At 48.1% G+C, this 19443-nt stretch overlaps 2 protein-coding genes across 2 annotated transcripts in view; one reads left to right on the forward strand and one right to left on the reverse strand.

The window, feature by feature from the left end:
• Positions 1–1201: 1201 nt before the first annotated feature.
• On the reverse strand, positions 1202–4240 carry DUSP1 (dual specificity phosphatase 1). Its single transcript, XM_019741327.3, has 4 exons — positions 3637–4240; positions 3234–3379; positions 2646–2865; positions 1202–2222 (listed from the first exon to the last, which is right to left on the reverse strand). Exons 1-4 carry the CDS (start codon positions 4001–4003, stop codon positions 1852–1854), a joined length of 1104 nt encoding a protein of 367 aa, XP_019596886.2. The 5' UTR covers positions 4004–4240; the 3' UTR covers positions 1202–1851.
• Positions 4241–9183: 4943 nt separating this feature from the next.
• The window catches only part of ERGIC1 (endoplasmic reticulum-golgi intermediate compartment 1), a 127818-nt gene continuing 117558 nt past the window's right edge, over positions 9184–19443 (forward strand). Inside the window, exon 1 of the mRNA XM_088798774.1 lies at positions 9184–9236. Coding sequence (XP_088654900.1) covers positions 9199–9236 — 38 coding nt within the window. The 5' untranslated portion in view covers positions 9184–9198. The remainder of the gene's footprint in view (positions 9237–19443) is intronic.

Here is a 19443-nt window from a genome sequence, read left to right on the forward strand (position 1 = left end):
CTTGCAATCGGAAGCCCAGTGGAGGAAATGAGCTTGCCAGCCCAGGCTAAGTTCTTAGAACTTAGAACACAGGGATCTTTCACATCCTGGGAGGCAGGTGGCAGATGGTGAACCAGTAAAGAAAGGTCAAGGACACTGATTCTGTGTCAAGACCTTGAATGATGGGATTGGACAAGGATCACTACTCAGGGTGCTACTAGAGTTGAGTAGGATGTTTTCTTTCCTGCTTCCTACAACACTTTGTCCAGAAACAAGTAGTGGGGGCAGGAGTCAAGGGGCCAGTAAGCCAGGAGATTCACTCTTATTTAATTCAACATTATAGATTAGATTATGGGTTGGTGGTCAATTACACCTGCTGTTTTGGCCTGTTTGGCAAGAGAGAGTAAAAACCCAGAATATTGCCCTAGAGCAAGTCAGATTTACTTGCCTATCTTTTTCACCAAAATTATGAAATCAGAGCAAGTGACCTGGAGGCAGCTACCAAAAACGCTGTGTACATAGGTAGAGATGGTGACTGGATGTGTGCCAAACGTAAGCCGTCAGGTTGGGGGTGGGACTTTCAGGTGATTTGTCTATGTTGTACTTGTTTCCAGTGCTTGGGTTTTTAACCATCTGACGTGTTATTTTCACAAAAAAATAAAGGTCTTTTCAAAAGCATAAAGAGAGTATCTGAGACAGGCAAGTGCAAAACATAGGATTAGAAAACAAAACAGATGTAGGCCCCATTCCCCCACTCCAGCCACTTGGCCCTGTGGGTCCCAGCATCTGTTTACAAAAGCTCTTGCTGAGTTGTTTTGGGAGCAGGGAGCACACACCGCTTTGCATGTAGTAGGAATGTATGTCAAGTGTTTTGGAAAACTATCGTCCTCATGACTAGCTTTATATATTACGCTGGGGAAGGTAGTAAATGAAAAAAACCAAACCCAAGCAAATGACAATTTCTTTCTAGCTTTGGCTCTGGGGACACAGGCCCCCTGGGTGACATGTTAAGGGATACATGGGGGGACACTTGGATACAATACTATGTGTTCAGCTGCGCCTGTCTACCCCCCTTACAATCTGGCCATCTTGTGGGACCGAGGGGCCACCAGAGTATAGCATCAGATCCCAACACACATCCTGGAGGTCCTTGCCCAGAGTCTCCCTCATTTCACTAGTGGGACAGGGATCAGGGGCTGCCCAAGAAATAAAGCATTGCGAGTTCAATAGAAATGCCATAATTTATTCTGTTGTATAAAAAAAGTCATCCTTATATAACAAAATGTCTTCTTAGAAGAAGAAATATATTATTTCAGGTCATAAATAATCAGCAAACATACAACTAAAAAAAATAACACTGGTGCTTTCCATCAGTGCTGAAAACAAACCTACTTAGGATATATTTACAGGGTATTACAGTACTCAAAACACAAAAATTGAGGTATTTGGTTCTAGGAGTTGACACATTTGTGAAGGCAGACCGCCTACACAAAAATAAATAAGGTATATTCTCATATGTATATGTCGTCAGGAATGGTAATACTGGTAGGTATGTCAAGCATGAAGTTTCTACAAAAAAAACAGGGGCAAGCAAGAAGAAATGGGCTCACACAGAGTCCTTTCTCTCTGCCTCTTTTTGTCAGGGGGACTTGATGTACCCAATATATATATTGGTCCCGAATGTGCTGAGTTCAGCAAACGTCTTGACACTAAATCATCACTGTGACTGCTCAGGAACCCAGTGGAACTCGGGTGAAATTAAATAAATAAGGACCAGCCCTCTTGAGCTCTCTCCCTGGGGTTATTGCATTTCTCCCCTCAAGAAGGAGCCTGGAGTCCCAGTGGATTGTGAAGATGGCTTCCCGTGGCCTTTCAGCAGCTGGGAGAGGTCGTAATGGGGCTCTGCAGGTAACTCAATGCACTGTTCGTGGAGTGAACGGGGATGGAGACTGGGAAGTTGAAGACTGTGGTGGTGGAGGTGCCCCGGTCCAACACAGACATGGCGGGGCTCCCAGCCTCTGCCGAGCAGTGTGGGGCCAGGACCTGAGACTCAAACTGCAGCAGCTGGCCCATGAAGCTAAAATTGGGGGAGATGATGCTTCTCCTTTGCTTCACAAATTCAAAGGCCTCGTCCAGCTTGACTCGGTTAGTCCGCATGAGGTAAGCGAGGCAGATGGTGGCTGAGCGGGAAATGCCTGCCTGGCAGTGGACAAACACCCTTCCTCCGGCATTCTTGATGGAGTCTGGAAAACAAAGGGCGGCTGGTTACTTGAGAGCTCAGGAGAATGGCCCCAACTCCAGGCATAGGGTGGCTAAAAAATGTCATGTGTGTCCTATGCAGACAATGTCACCTCATGCCATCACACAAACACTGTTTAGGCAATGTGGGCACTGTGCAAAGAACAGAGGGATTTAAACCCAGACTGAGCATCCAGTAAGCAGATGGATGTTGGGCAAATCAATTCAACTTTCTGAGCCTTAGTTTACTAATTTGTAAAGTGGGACATCAAATCTCTAATTTGCAGAGACGTTAACCCACACCAGACGGGTATTTAATGTCTGGAGGAAGGCTGAGAAGAATGCCATTCAAGTCCTTGCTGTAGTTTGGGCTCAGTGGCTAAGATTGGGGGAGTGAGGCAGAAGTCCCAGGAATCTGTTCCATTTACCTATAAAGTCGATTGCCTCGTTGAACCAGGAGCTGATGTCTGCCTTGTGGTTGTCCTCCACGGGAATGCTCTTGTATTGGTAGTGACCCTCAAAATGGTTGGGACAATTGGCTGAGACGTTGATCAAGGCAGTGATGCCCAAGGCATCCAGCATGTCCTTGCGGGAAGCATGATAGGCACTGCCCAGGTACAGAAAGGGCAGGATCTCCACCGGGCCACCCTGAAATTCAGAAATATCCAACACTTGTCAAGCTTTGCTCAAAGTTACTGCCAGTGCCCACACCCCCACAAAAACTCCCTGCTGGAAAAGTCAGTTTCACATATTGGCTGAACTTCTCAGCACTGTTGCTGGAGTACAAATAGGGGACTGAGCCCATTTGCCTGGGCAGGGCCAATGGTCATTTCTATGGTGCCAACGGTTAAGAGAATCAGCTCCATCAGACCATTTAACCACGGAATAAATAATATCCCTGAGTCCCCTCTGTTATAAATAGAGAAAGCCACTTTCTCTATTCTCACTAGCACTGCTTTTCCAGGCCTTTGCCAGCTAGCTGTTCCTGCTTCCCTCTGGCACGGCTCCCTACTAACCTGATCGTAGAGTGGGGTGCTGCAGGAACTGCACCCCGATTCGGCGCTGTCAGGGACGCTAGTACTCAGGGGAAGGCTGAGCCCCATGGGGGTCGACTGTTTGCTGCACAGCTCTGGGCAGGAAGCTGAAAAAGCTTCATATCCTCCTGAGAATACAAAGACATTCATTTTTTTCCATTAGTACCGCTGGGACAGGGCGCCTTCGTACAACTCCCCCACCCACCAGGACTGGAAGGTTACCCCGGGAGTCTTTGTTCCTGGAGCCAAACAAAGCCAATGACGAGTCCCCAGAATACGACTTGGGCGACCCCGCGGCTCCAGGTGGGGCAGGAGCTAGGGGCCGAGTCCCGCGCCAAGGCAGCAGGGGGCGTGCAGCCCGCCGCGAGCTTCCCGGAGCGCGTACCTTGGAGGAAGAAGACTTGCGCGGCGCGCGCCTCGCGGCAGAGCGCGCCGGCGGCCAAGGCCAGGGTGCCGTCGCGCTTGGCGGCGTCCAGGGCGGCGCTGCGCTCGTCCAGCAGCACCACGGCGTGGTAGGCGCCGGCCAGCAGACGGCCGCGCAGCTCGGCGTTGGGCACGATGTGCTCCAGGCCCATGGCGCCCTTGGCCCGGCGCCGCACGATGGTGCTGAAGCGCACGTTGACCGAGCCGGCGATGTGGCCGGCGTTAAAAGCGAAGAAGGAGCGGCAGTCCAGTAGCAGGCACTGCGCCGCACGCTCCCGCAGCAGCGTCCGCAGGCTTCCAGCATCCAGTGAGCCCACCTCCATGACCATGGCCGGTACCAGTGCCCCCAGCGTGTAAGTCCTCCTGTACTCTTTGTCTTCCAAGCCAAGGGCAGGGAGAAGGCTTTCCAGGAAAAGCCCGACCTTGGTGGCTTTCTTTGCGCGGTACCCAAAACTGCCTTTGGACTGAACAGGGGCTGTGTTGCGGGTTTCTGTGCTGCTCTCCTGACTACCCCTTTAGCCCGCGTCGCACCTTCAGCCTGGTCGTTCTTCGCAGTGAGCCCAGCCCCAAGAGTGCCTTTTTATGTGCCCTGGACAGGGGCGGGGCGGGCGCGCAGGGGGAGGGGGTTTGTTTGTTTGAATGGCGGTCACGTGACCGGGGCGGTGACGTCACCCGCCCTGCCCATCTTGGCGCCTCCGGAGCTAGAGGCGAAGACGTCATCGGCTACAGAACGGGATCCGATGGCCGCGCGCTGGCTTGGTCCGCGGCCCCCAGCTCGGCCGTCCGGCCTGCGCCTGACGCGTCCCCGGAGACCCGGCTCGCGCCGCTCTCCCAGCCTAGCGCTGAGTAGAGGAGGGCGCGCTGCCAGCCGAGCGATGGCGGGGATGCGAGCGGTTGGGAGAGCAGGCAGCTTGCCACCGGCCTCTGCCTCCCTTCCCCACCTGCCGTGCCCCCTCCCCACACCCTCGCCGCTTCCCCGAGCGGAAAGTGGCTTCCTGCGCTGTTGCATACACGTGTGCCCCTTCTCATTTCCTGGCCCCAACTGGGGGAAACAGAGTCCCAAGGAGAAGCGATTTACTTGCCCAGTATTACACTGCCAGGTGGGGGATGGGGTAAGAGAGGAGCCTGAAATGAGGGTTGGAGAAAATTTTAGCAAATTTGTCCATAGAAATGTTCCTACCAAGAACAATCAGGGTGAGTTGGGATGAAGGGGTTCAAGGAAATGTTTTCCAGACTCCAATTACTTAAAAATACATACATTTAATAAGTAAAATGCGTTCCAATCCAACCCCTAGTAAAAAAAAAAAAAAAGTTCTTCCTACTCGTGTGGCCTAGAAGACGTAGAGCCTAAAGCTAGCGGGTCAGGGGACTGAAATCTCAGTGGGGGGGTCGCAAGGCGCCCTTGTGAGGGGTTTGCCTTTTGAGAAGGCGATAGACAGCGCCCCCAGAGGCCACCAGGCATGTTTCTGGTCACGTTTGCTTAAGACAAGATGGGGCTGCTCAATCTCTTTACTCCACGAATATATACTGATTGGGGGCTTACTAGGGGCTGGGCTCGGGGGCCGCAACTAGGAACGAGAGCCGAGCCCGACACCCTCGCCCTGGTTCTCGCCATCTATATGGGCTGAATTTGAAATCCAATACTATGGCGCTTAAGGAGGATAGGATTTCCAGGACTTGGACAAACGTTTGGGAAGACCCCATTCGGTCACCAGCGCCCTGAGCCCTAGCGACGGCCCCCTGGGCAGTGGAGCCCGCTGCGTAACACCAACGTGCTAGGTACACAAACAAACATTGCGCCACCGGACCAGGGTGCCGAGTCAGGAACATTTTGCGGTTTCTTCCGCTCTCCTCCTGGGGGGGGGGGGGGATTTCATTGCCACACTGTGTCGTTGATCAGTGATTGTATCACCAGAGGCGACTTCTGCATTTGCCTCCCTTAGCTACCGTGTTCACACATGCCCAAACTTTGTGCCTAAGTTCTAGAAAAGTTCAGGGCTGAGTGCTTTTTTTTTTTTTTAAAGGGTGTCTTCTACCTGCAAATGAACATTGGTTGAGGGCAGCAGAAAGGTCCTCAGATAATGGTAACACCCACCCTGTGTTTAAAAAAAAAAGAATTTTTTTTTTGTTTATACTACTTATTTAGCTGAGGAATTCATATTTTTTGCATTGAATCATAAAATGTTACAGCTGCTGACTTTTCACAGCATACCAATTTGATCTGCCCCAATTTCTTTTTTTTTAACCAAGAGCATTCATTATACCTTTCCCTGCCCACGTTTTTAAAAAAGAAAACTGTTGGGGGAAAAAAAGTTTTTTAAATTAAAATAAAATACAAAAAGAGAACCATTGTATACAAATATTGATTGGTGGTCTGGCCCTGGAGTCAGGTGCCTGCTGAGTGCTGTGAAGTTTTCCTCCTTTTCCCCTTCTGGAAAGAGCATAGCTTGGACCCCAGGCTGTCATTTTGCTTCTCTGTGATCCTAGGTGAATCTCTTCCCCAACTAAGTCTCTGAGGCCACATCCGTACAATGGGTTTACAACTGGCTACTTTGTGGATGATTGAGGTCCAGGTGAGAGATGGTGGGTGTAAGGAACCCAGGTCTTACTGCTCTCCTCCTTGTGATTCACTAAATCTCTTGGTTTTCTCCTTCCCGGCAGAGCAGTTCTTATATCACCATGGCACTGTGTATTTCCGGGCCTGGCACCAGAACCTGGGGAGGAGGTCACCACAAGACACCAGAAGGTGTGGTTAGGGACAGAGGCCCAGCACAGGGAAAGGTCCTTCCTTGAGACCAACTAATACACCTGGTCAAAGGGTCTGATGGTAAAGATGTAGCCACTGAGACACCCAGTCTAGGCAGTGGAGATGCTGCTTCTGGCTGGCAAAGGAGCCAAAGAGAGGTCCAGCCTAATCTGGTCTGTGGTGACAGAAGACACGAAGGGCTGGAATTGTGGGCCTGGTGGGCAAAGGGCACGGAGGAGGATGAATCAGTGGACGCTGACTCGGAACAGAACGGGGCCTTTCAGACCTGGGCTCTTCCCGATTTTAGACGTGCCTAGGAATACACCTGGAGACAGTGCAGGGTAGTGGGAAGGGTTTGACTCAGAAGGCCTGGCCCAGACACCCCACCTTTGTGTGTGGCCTTGCGGAAATCACTGCCCCTTGCTGAGCCTCTACTCGCTCCCCCTGTGATGGAGATAATAACATTATGTCTAGGGGTTGTGGAGAGACTCAGTGTAGCCAGGGTTGGCATTACCTAACAACCGTTGTCCGAATCCTGCCCTCAAAGTCAACTTTGGATCTGTCTTGGGGTCACAGGAGAAGAAAGGGTGGCACTCCCACAGATGACAGAAAGTGGCCCCAGTTCCCTGCTCTGTGATGTTGGACAAGAGGTTTAATGTTTCTGAGCCTCGGTTTCCCTATTTGTAAACTGGGAATATGATCCATGTAGGACTAAGTAAGACCATGGCTCAGAAAGGGCCTGGGGCTCTTGGGAAAGGGAGCTGGCTCCCACCATTCAGAATCCACAGCCCTTTTACTGTCCTTCTTGGGCTGTCTGGTGGCTCCTCCCTCTGCTCAATACCCTCCATGACTCCCCTTCTCCCACCAGATCTAAAGCTCACCATCACTGGGTCTCACCTACCCATCTGGCCCAGCTCCCAGCTACGCTCATTGACTCTCCAGTTGTTCTGTAGACAAACTCGGTGGGCCTATGTTCCCCGGATGTTTCTCATCCTTATCCACCCCCACACCTTTGCTCACACTGCTTCACCTCTCCCTGCCAGGCTCGAGCACAGTCTTCCCTCATCCTTCAAGACCCAGCCAAAGTGCCATCACCATGAAGCCTTCCCTGGTCTTTCCAACTTCTCAGGCCCCTGGGCCCTGGGTAACTTTGTCCCAACATTCCGATTGTGTCAAAGTCCCTTAGGTCCTATCTTCCCCTCCCTGAACTTGCTTGAGGGCAGCGCTGTGATTATTTTTCCTCTTTGACCTCCCTACCTTCCTACCTTCAGTGCAGCCCTGGCACGTAGTAGGTCCACAATTCGTGGCATGCTGGAAGAATTTTTTCAAAGCGCACTGTTGGAAAACCACCAGAAGAGCAGGAAACAGACATGGCCATTTATTAGGTCTCTCCCCTATTCCAGCTGCATTGCAGGTATCATTTCATGAACTAATCATGAGAGGATTATGAACCGTGAAGTGGTTGTTACCGCCCGTTTCACAGGCAAGGAAACAGGCTCAGAGAGAGGACGAGTTCAAGGTCACACATCGGGTGATCATCAGACGGAGGTCCAGACCCTGGGCCTGTCTGACTGGGAGATGGAGCGGGTTTCACTGTCGGAACGTCCGCCGGTTGATGCCTCTGCCTGTGCGTTCCCACTCCAAGCAGCACTGGGAGGAGCCTCTGACTCCCAGCTTGCCTGGATCTCTGCTCGCGGGGCACAGCGGTCCCTGGCAGCAGTTTTGGGGGGAGCCTAGACTTCCTAGGACCCCCAATTCAGGCCCTGGTGTCCCTGCTGCCTCTCTGAAGCTACTCAGTGCCTTGGGCCTTAGGGGCGCCACAGGCAGAGACTCAGCGGCCACTTGGCCCATCCTATGGGGCTGCTGAAGGGTGACTTCACCCTCCACACCCAGTCAGTTAGGACAGAGCCGGCTGCCATTGCACAATCCTTACAAACAGATCTCCACGGTCAGGGACCACAGAAAGTCATCTCAGCCGGCCCCCTCTTGGAGACAAGGGCCCAGAGAGGTTAGGCAACCTCTCCAAAGTCACTCAGTGTCCAGAACATTCTAATTCTAGTCAGCGTTGTGGGAACTGTATATTTTAACCCTTAAGTATTTATCCGTGGAGGTTAGGATTATTTTCATGCTCTTCTTTATAACTGTATGGTTTGAATAATTCAGCACAAATGTGGAACTTTTATAATCAGGAACAACAATCAGTGAAAAATATAAACAGGCAATGATAATTAAGGTTAAACCACATTGATAGTATTTAGGGTAACTTGTTAAAAGCAAGTTACAGCATTAGACTGCCTGGGTTATAATCCCAGTTTAACCACTCACCTGCTGTGTGTCTTTGGGCAAGTCACTTTAATCTCTCTGAGACTCAGTTTCCCCATGTGTACAAAGAGGGTAATAATAGCATCTGTCTTGTAGGGGCTATATCAAGATCATATGAGATGGCCATGCCGCAAACTATATAGCCCATGGGCCAAATCTAGCCCACTCCCTCCTTTTCTACAACCCACCAGCTAAGAATGGTTTATACATTTTAAATGGTTGGGGGACAAATCAAAAGAATACTTTGTGACACGTGAAAGTTGTAAAATTAAAATTTCAGTGACCATAAATAAAGTTTTACTGGAACACAACCACACCCATTCAGTTACTATCTTCTGTGGCTGCTTTCAAACTACAGTGGAAGGTGAGTAGTTGTGACACTGCATGGTTCACAAGCCTAAAATATTTACCTCTGTCCCTTTACAGGAAAAGTTTGCCAACCCTTGATATGAGGTCATGGATGAAAAGCACTTTAGAAGAATGCCTGGCACAGGGTAAGTGTTGAGTAAACTTTGATGTTATTAACATATGGATATTTATAAAATCTTCTCCCCCTAGGATGTGTTTAAAAGCAGTAATTGGTTTTATAGTGTATTTCGTTGGGCCTAAGGCATGTTAAAAAATAAAATTCAATCGAGTAAATTTGACGATCTAATTTGCTTTATGAAGCGATTCCTGATGGGGCCGTTAGCAACTAGAAGCGTGCTTTGAGGGGTTGTACAAAATGGAATGTTTTGATGGGCAGAAAGAGGGTGAGGCTAAGAAGTTAAAAGAGTGGATTATTTCAGGCAAGAACACCTTCCCTTAGGGGGAGGCAAGGGGTCTTATCAGGCACATGACCTCGCTAGTGTTGGTCAGGAAATTCCAGACTGATTAGTTTAAAATTCCACTCCTAGGAAAGGCTAAAACTGAAATTAGGTTAAGAATTAAGTTTGGTTCGGTGACGTGGCTTAGCAAAGGTGACTCCATTTTGGTGGCTGTTTCTTTTTCTGAATAGGCACATTTCTCATATTTTCACATTCGTCAAAGTGGAATAATTAGTAGTGTTTTTCTTTCTTACTGGTACATAAGTTAATGAGCGAAGGTCTTTTAACTGCTGACATTTTAGATCCAGTAGAATACAGTAACTTAAAACGGTTTAAAATGGGCAGTAATTAAAATTCTGCAGTCATTCAATTAGCACACATTCTAGCAGGGGGACTGACTTGCTAATAAACAGGTATAATCCAGGTGCTAAGTGCCAGGGTAGACATTGGGGAGGCCAGACAGGGTGCCCCCACTCACCTGAGAGAGGGTTATGAGGAAAAGATGCCGGGAGGAGGGCATGCCTCCCTGCAGACAAAGGCTGATGTAGAATAGAAATGTCTGGACGAAATACCTTGGAGAGATAGGTCTCTGTTATCTACCACTTTCCCCTTGGGAGCCTCAGTTTCCTCCCTTATAAAATGCGGCAGTCATAGCCCCAAGAGACCACCTCTCAGATTCTCTCTGAAACAAGATGAAGCCCCAGTAGCATGTGTGAACAGTCCGTAGGGCTGCCCATTTGTCTGTCCCACTAGCACAAACCTCAAAGCAGGTTTTTTGTTGGATAAACTCATGAAGATGAGCCTGGGAGCCCAGCAGAGGGACCAGGAAATAGCAGGGTCTCCATGAGTCAGGCAAGCCTGTCTCTGAACCAAGGACACAGCCCGCCAACACGGCCCGAAGCCACACCCCAGCTGCCGGGGGAACTGACACTGGGTGAGAAGTGACAGCTTTCTGTTATTAACTAATTTTTTTAGACAGAATACAAATGGAGATGTAACTTCCTTTTTGTAATTAGAAAACACTAATTAATGTTGGAGGGAGCAAATGAGGTCATAGTTTGTCTATTCCAAACTCTTCCCTGAGGGAAGGAGAAGAAAACGTTATTGTCGGTGTGTTCACCATCAATGGCTGAAGACGCCAAAATTGTGCACCCCAGTTTCACCTTTGTGGGTGACCTATTTGGGGGCACCTCTCATTAATAATACTTACCAATCTCTTGAGCACTTGCTATGAGCCTGGCACTTCGCTAAGTGCTTTATGGCTATTTCCTTGTGTGATAATGACACTGTGAGGCAGGAACCATTACCACCCCCATGCGAAGAGATGAGGTAACTGAGGCCCAGAGAAGTTAACTCACTTGTCCAAAGGCGCTCAGCAAGTGAGTGGCTCAGTTGGGTGCCTGGTGCTCCCTCCCTCCGTTTTCTAAGTCCTTTGTCCTTATCTCTCCATAGCACACAGTGGGTGTGTCATGAGGGTAGCATGTCACACCATTTCACCATTTCTTGGGATGATGACTCTTAGGGAGCTCCTTCTAGTTTCAAAAGGAAAGGGGAAAGGAAACATGCCCCACACTCAGGCTTTCTGCCTGGCGCTCCCTGACTCACCAAGCCACATTGCACAAATGATTCATTCACTGGCCCTGAGCTCAGTGGCTTTGGCCACCCATTGAGAGTGAAGTCACACCTCCAGCTTTCCAATGCATTCATTGGTTCACTCACCCAACTTCAGGCAGGCAAGAAGCAGGCCTGGTTGGGCTGGATTGGGTTCAGGGACAGGAAAGCACACAAGCGCCTCTTGATGTCCTAAAGTCACAGCTGGGCTGATCACTTCTGGCCTAAGAGACCCTCCGAGGGGTCTGTAGTAGTTTGCTAGGGCTGTTGTAACAAACTACCGCAAGTGGCGGGGCTTAAGACAACAGGAATGTGTTGTCCCACAGCTCTGGAGGCCAGAAGTCCTAGAACAAGGTGTTGGTGGGGCTGGTTCCTCCTGAGGGCTGTGAGGGAGAATCTGTTCCGGGCCCTCTTCTCGCTTCCGGTAGTTTGCCGGCACTTTGGCTTTCCTTGGCTTGTGGAGGTACCACCCTGATCTCTGCCTTCATCTTCACATGGTCTTCTCCCTGTGTGTGTGCCTGTGTCCCGATTTCCTCTTTGTATAAGGACACTAGTCATATTGGATTAGGTCCCACCTAATGACCTCATTTTAACTTGATTAACTCTGTAAAGACTGTGTTTCCAAATAAGGTCACGTTCTGAGATACTGGGGGTTAGGACTTAAGCGTATCATTTAGGAGGCAGATAATTCAACCCTTAACAGGGCCCGTACTTCCAAGATAGCCCCCTGATAATAATATGTTTAATACCATAAAAATGTCCATTTGGTCCAGGTAAATACATCCATTTCACGTGATCCTCATTGAAAATACTGAGGGTGTTCCCTCCCCTCCCCCAGAGTTAAATAAGTTGATTCTGAAGTTGATACAACATAATAAACAATCAAGAATAGCCAGGAAAACTAAAAAAGAAGGGCAGTGTGGTGGGGGTAAGCCTTATCAGATACTAAAACATGCCATAAAGCCTTAGCAATTAAACTGGTGTAGATGGGAACATGACTAGCCAGACAGATCAACAGAACAGAATAGGAAGGCCAGAAGTTGGCCCAAGTACAAGTGCAAATGTGGTGTATGACGAAGGTGGCATCTCCAATCACTGGGATGCAAGGGACTTTTTAATAAGTGATCTTGGGACAATCGGACAGCCACTTGGAAAAAAAAGACTCCAGACACCACAAATGGGCCAAAGATCGAAACCTTACCACTTGTAGAAGAAAACGTGAGGGGATTCCTTTATCACCTGTGAGTGAGGAAAGCTTTTTTCAATGTAGGACTCAAAAATGCAGAAATTATAAAAGAAAAGCCTGATACATTCAACTCCATAAAAATGAAAGCTAAAGTAAAAAAAACTTTTCACGGCAAAAGAAGCTCCATAAGCAAAGTTAAAAAAAATAAAAACCAAAAAACAACAAATGAGAGACAATATTTGTAACTTAAGGACAAAAGCTAATTTCGCCAATAGTTAAGGGGTTCTTAAAAATCGAGATAAACAACAACAAAGGATTTTAAAGTGGACAAAAGCCACAAGCAGATAGTTCACAGACAAAGAACTGCAGAAGGACCCTGAGCATGTACAAAGATGCTCATTCGTAATCACAATGTGAGACAAGAAAATTATTATAACTACAGTGACAGATTCTCATCCATCAGATTGGCAAAAACCCCCCAATTTGTCAGTACCCTCTGCTGAGACAGGGCAATTTGAATATGGACTGGAAGTTAGATGATATCATGGACGTGTTAGTTTTGGTGGTTACTTAGGAGAATGTCTTGTTCTTATGAAAGCACGCTGAAGAATTTAGCAGTGGAAAGAGATGATGTTAGCAACTTGCTCTAAATGTTCAGAAGAAAACACACACAAAGAAGGAAATATAGCAAAACGCTTAACAATTGTTGAGTCTATGTGGTAAGTATAAGGGTGTTCAGGGATGGTATTTTTCTTTCAACGTTTCTGTTGGCCTGAAATTTTTAATAATGATGTGTGGGGACCGGTCACATGGCCTCACAAGTGAACCCTGGGTGAAACGGAAGCTGTGAGCAAAAGCAGCTAGCTCAGCGGAGATGGTAAGAATTGTGAACCCGATGCAGAGCTTACTGTGGGTGCCAGCCCCAGTTTCAACAGTCAACTCATTAATCTTCATACTGTCCCCTCGAGGATGTCCCCACCTACAGACAAGGAAACCAAGGCCCCAACAATCTGCCACTTCCATGGAGATTTGTATTCCCCCAGCTCTGCCGATTGATTTTAATCTGATTCGTGAGCCAGTCCCTGGGAATCATGAGTAGGGTCTAGAGAAACAGCCTCACATTGGACTAAGTTACTAAAATTGGACTATGTTATTTTACTTAATGAAGCATCCAAAGGATTAACAGGGATCTTTCTGATACATCTTATAAGCACTGGTCATTTACAAAGACTAACATTCTGTTCTCTAATTTAGACTCAATAATTTCAGACACTACTTAAGGAGAGAGAACAAGGAGACTGTAAAAGAGAAACTGAGCCTTCAATCTAATAATTCATCTAGCAGCTGGGCAGTGGAAAACTATGGTATTCTTTATTTTTTTAACTAATTTATTTTCCAATTACAGTTGACATACAACATTATATTAGTTTCAGGTGTGCAACATAGTGGTTAGACATTTCTACCTTACGATGTGATTCCCCTGAGAAATCCAGTACCCATCTGACACCATACATAGTTATATAATCTGTTTAACAAACAGTGCTGGGACAGTTGGCTACACATCTAGATGCAAAAGGAGGAACTTAAACCCTTACCTCACACTACACATAAAAATTAATTCAAGATGGATCGTTGGCCTAAATGCTAAAAACAATAGAAGAAATTATAGGGGAAAAAAGTCTTCAAAACCTTGGGTTAGGCAAAAATTTCATAGCATGGTTTATTAAAAAAAAATTGTCACCCCAATAAATTAAAAACAAACAAACAAACAAAACGAAAAAAACAACAAAAAACCAATCAACCAGAAATTTACATTTCCAAAATGGAGGCATATAACGAGGGTCAGATTTGCAAGATGATTAGTGCCTCATACCAAGTCCCACAGCACAGGTCTGGGGAGACTTACACATGTCCTATGCCTGGAACTGGAGGTAAGTTCAGATGCCTGATGTGTTCATGTATCCTGCTTATGAAGAATAAAGGGATTCAGAAAACAGAAAAAAAAAAAAGAATTGAAATTCATCAAGATTCAAAACTTTCATGCTAACCATTAAGAAAATGAAAAGAAAAGCAATAGACTAGGACAAAAATATTTACAAAACCAAATCTCATAAAGCACTTCTTTCCAGTATTTACAAAGAACTTCTACAACTCGATAATACGACAAACAACCCAATCAAAAAAACCATATGAACAGATATTTCTCCAAAGAAGATATACCAATAGCTAATAGGCACAAGAACAGATATTCAACATCATTAGTCATTACAGACGTGCAAATGTGAAATGAGATCTGTATCATAACCCACTAGAATGACTTTAAGCAGAAAGACAGATAATAATACATGTTGGCTAACAGGTGGAGAAAACAGAACCCTTATGCATTATAGGTGGGAATGTAAAATGGGATGACATCTTTGGAAAATAGTTTGGTGGTTCCTCAAAAAGTTAAACAGAAACTTGCCATGTGACCCAGCAAGTCTGCGTTAAATATCTGCCTAAGAGAAATGAAAACATGTTCACACAAAGATTTGTGAGTCAGTGTTCTTGGCAGTATTATTCACAATAGCCCCAACTGGAAACAACCTAAATGCCCACCAACAGATGAATGGATAGGCAAAATGTGGTGAATCCATACACGGGAACACTGTTTAGCAATAAAAAGGAACAAACAAATGACGGGCTACCATGTGGATGAACCTCAGTGATGTTATAATAACGAAAGGAGCCAGACGCAGAGACCACACGGAGTGTCATTCCACTTCTATGTCCAGCAAAGGCAGATTGATAGAGACACTAAGTGGGTTAGTGGGTCTCTAGGGCTGGAGCGGGGACAGGGAGCCCCTGTAAATGGACATAAAAGAGGGATCTGACCAGGGGAACCCTGAGAATGTTCCGAAATTGATTTATCGTGATGGGTGCGCCACTTGGTAAAGTTACAAAAAAAGCATTGAATGGATAAGCTTATGGAGTTAATTTGTCATATTTAAGATCTAGCTCAATAAACCTGTTTTTTAAAAACCCTAGGTTGGGGTTGAGATTCAGTTTACCCCTGACCGAGGAAACCTTCCTGGGTTGTCATAGGCTGGGATAGGTGGCACCGTTTATCCGTAGAGTGCCATGGTTCATAGTGCCAGGCACAGCCTCTGTGTAGTGTCAGAATTGGTTACATACTGGACTCTCCATTTCCGTATAAGCTTCCTGAGGACACTAACGTAGTGTGTATGTGTGAAATCCTAGAACAAAGTCCAGGACTCCTGTGGGACTCGACAAAGGCTTGCTGAATGAATAAGTGTGGGTGGAAAGGCAGAGCCAAACAGAAAGAGAATGTGATTTCATGAGTGAGGTCTTTGATTGAGACCTACATGAGTGTGAGAATAATAAAAAAGAAAATGATAATGTGACAAAAGTACAGTATATTTACTATAATGCGATTTTATCCTATAAATAAGAATTTTGGGCAAAAGGGAAAAAATAAACCACCTGTATGTGATGAAGTGAGTAAACTCTTTCTTTTAAAGGGTTAGCAGGGATTAGAAAGTAAGAACAAAGGAAATATAGATATAGGTGAATGAAAACCTTGGTTAGGATATTTGATGTACCTGGAGGATAAAGATACGACATGGAGGGGAGGGGAAAGCGGGAGAGGACAGGAGGGGGGGAAGAAAGGAAAGAAAGGGAGGGAGCGAGAGAAAGCATGGCTAGAGCAGCAGCGGGCCAGACCCCGTAGGGCCTGGAAGGCACTGAGAGAACCTGGGCTCCTCCTCTAAATGGAGCAGGAGCGGGGAGTCTGTGGGGAAAGCAGTGACAGGGAGGACGTGTGTCATCAACAGGATAATAATAGGATTCACTTCACTTGGGAGTGTGAGGACGCGCTGACTTCACAGTACAAAGTTGAAGCACAGTGACACATAGCAAGCACCAAACCCACTAGTTAGTGTCACGATCACTCTTTTCTCCCCCTAACACTGTAGGTGCAGAGAGGTAAAGCACACGCTCTCTTAAGGTCACAGCTGTCCGTCTTATGGCCCGTGGGCAGCCAGGGCTAAGCAAGCACCTGCTCTTCAGGGTGCTTGCTTAGGAAGCCCTACGGCAGATGGTCAGCTCCTAGGGGACGGGTGCTGGGCAGTGAAGAACAGGCAGAGTACAAGGTGACCGTGACCCACCCACCATCTCCACTTCCTTAGCCTCTGAACCTCCATTCCTCACCTGGGGATGGGAGAGTAGCAGCATCACCTCCTACAGGGGCTCTAAGGGGCCAGCATAAGGCTGGGCCAGTGAAGCCCTCAGCCCAGGGCCAGGAGTCGGCATCTCACAAACGGTGCTGCGGATTCCGGTTCCTTCATGTGACACATACTGATTGGTACACATCACTGGCTACACCAGCCGGGACGCTGGGGACACAAGGTGAACAAGAGATACTTCTCCAGACTACACACATACACACACACACACACACATACACACACACGCACCATTAGTAAACTACCTGTCAAAACAACAAATTCCAGAATAGAGGTAATAAAATTCTTTCTGTAGAAATGAACACAGTGGGAGATACTTAGGCTTCCTTTCTCTAGGATAAACTGCCATTTTTCACTCGAAGCACGTATCATTAAAAAAAATTAATAGTAAAGGAAATGATTTGCCAGCTGTTAAAGAAGCTGCATGTTGACCTTCTTTCACTTCCTTTTTCTTTACCTATTCAAGGGACAGGAAACACCCAAAATTAGCCAGTAGGAAGGAAAGGTCAAGGTGGGGGCTGAGTCAGTGAGGCGAAGCCAGCAAGGGCTGAGCTGCCCCCACTCAGGCCTCCAAAATCCCTTCCAAAGTCCCTGGGCCTCTTCTGGGCCCGCAGCCTGGCCCCCCGACGGGCCGGGGTAATGGAGAAACAAGGGCTGGAGCAGGACCCAGAGTCCTGGGCTGGTGGGTCCTGGGCTCCCAAGCCAGCTGCCCCACAGGAATCCAGCCTCAGCACTCCAATGGGTCATGGTCCCGGGTGACTCATCCTGGTGACCTCAGTGTGACACAGCCAGCTGGCCCTGCCTCTGGGTGTTTCAGAGAAAATTCCAGGCATCTGGTATAGAGAGCCCACCAAGGGCTGCGTTAGCTAACATAACTGCCACGTGATGCTCTGTGAGGGCTGTACCAGGGTCCTCCTTGCTACTGCTGAGGACACTGAGGCCAGGCTTAGGGTACCTGGGTGCTGGTCCTAAGCCACACAGGCCCCTGAATTATTTCAGGTCCCACAGCACCCTGTGGCCCACAAAGCCGGGCTGTGGTCAGGTAGTCTCCCTGCTAGACTCAGAGCAGGGGACCTGATAATGTCTGTGACCGAGATGAGACCCCCAGGAAACCTGAAGCACGGCAAAGCACTGAGAAAGCCCCTCCCCCAGCCGTAGGAAGGCCAGGGTCCCAGCAGCACCTGCGTCCCACCTACCAGAACAGAAACTGGCATTACTGGGACATCTGCTCCGTGCCAGGTGCCTAGAGAGATTAAGGTCTCCCCGGGTCCCCAGGTGACATTACAGACCAGCACTGGGGCTCAGAGCCATCGAGCACACGTCTGGAGTTCTGGAAAAGGGGGCAGAGCCCTACCCAGCACAGGCCCTGCGGCGCTCTCAGAGGACCCGAATGGTGAGGGGGCTGGATGGCTTTGTTCTCGGCCCTGGCCACCTCACCCAGGTCTCCGCCTCTGGCATCTACCGAGAGGCAAGCTTAGAGAAGGATCGGGGTCGGGGTAGGTCACAGCCTCACAGCTGGCCTTGGCCACCTGCGTGGGCTTAGCCAAGCTGGGCTGGAGGCTGGGGCCGCTGGGAGAGCCAGCCTCTGGGCCAGGAGCCAGGCTGACCTGCGGCCCTCAGGCTGGGACAAGTGTGTCCCTTCCCACCTCTCTCTTTCTTAGAAGCCCTCTCAGCCTTGCACTTCCTGAAATCTCTGCCTCAGTCCCAGCAACCTGCTTAATCCCTCGTCTCTCAGGGCCTCCTTTCCTACCCCAGGTGGGGCCTCTGGTTCCTGGGAAGCTGACTCAGAAGCAGAGGGGAAGGGTCCCAGGAATTCAGCTGCCATGGGGCTCGAGGGGAAGAGAATACACATCTGGGACCTTTGAGGGCTGCATTTCAGCATCAGCTATTACTCTGTGGCCTTGGAGGCATGGCCCCTCAGAGCCTCAGTTTCTTCAGCTGTATATGGGGCTGAGCATGACAGCAGCTTTGCAGAGCACACTTGTCGATGGAATAATGAAACTTTGATAAGATACAAAATATGTTCTCTGGGCCAGGCACTGTCTCAACTTCTGGATATGCATTTCCTAATTAATTCTTCTCTTCACAACAAGCCAATGAGGCAAAAATCAGTGTTTTCCTCATTTTCCAGCCATGGGACAGAGAGGAGAGATAGTTGCCCAAGGTCACACTGCTGGTAAATGCTAGAGCTGGGGCAGCTGAGCCGAGACAGAGAGATCTTCCGTTTTGCCTCTGATGAGTACTAATACCACCTCATGGGATTTTTATATAGACTGTGACCCATGCAGGGAGCAGGCTGGCCCATTCACTGCGTGCCCCAGCACATAGTAGGGAGCCTGGCACGGAGTAGGTGCTCTGAATGGAAGAAGAGCCAATAATTGGAGATTTTGGAGAGTAAGTACCCTGGGCTTATAATGAGACACCCCCAGTTTGCCAGCTCAGTCATTCCAAGTTTTGTGACTTTATATAATTGCCTCTACCTCTCGGAACCTCACGTCTCCTCATCACAAAACGCAATAGTTACAATAATAGTATGAAAGGGTCACTGTGAGGATTAGAGGCATATAGAAAGGCCCCTTCACCTGCAACTTGGAAATGGTACCATATTATTCTTTTGAATTATTAATTCAAACTTTTGAATTTTATTCATTGAAATCAGAAAATGCCCACAGAGAAACTTTGAAAAGCGTGACTCAGTATCTTCAGATGTGTTTTGATGCTATTGCTCTGCCTGAGGACACGGATCGAAGGAGACCTTTCCCAAGTCAGGATGGAGGTGGAGGTTGTCAGCTTGAGGGAGGGACGTGCAGGGACATTTGGTATCACGCTGTGAGCCAACATGTGATGAGCATGA

This window comes from Rhinolophus sinicus, chromosome 5 (assembly GCF_057876585.1).
Source record: "Rhinolophus sinicus isolate RSI-liver-muscle chromosome 5, RSI-T2T, whole genome shotgun sequence".
In the NCBI taxonomy this organism is placed as follows: domain Eukaryota; kingdom Metazoa; phylum Chordata; class Mammalia; order Chiroptera; family Rhinolophidae; genus Rhinolophus; species Rhinolophus sinicus.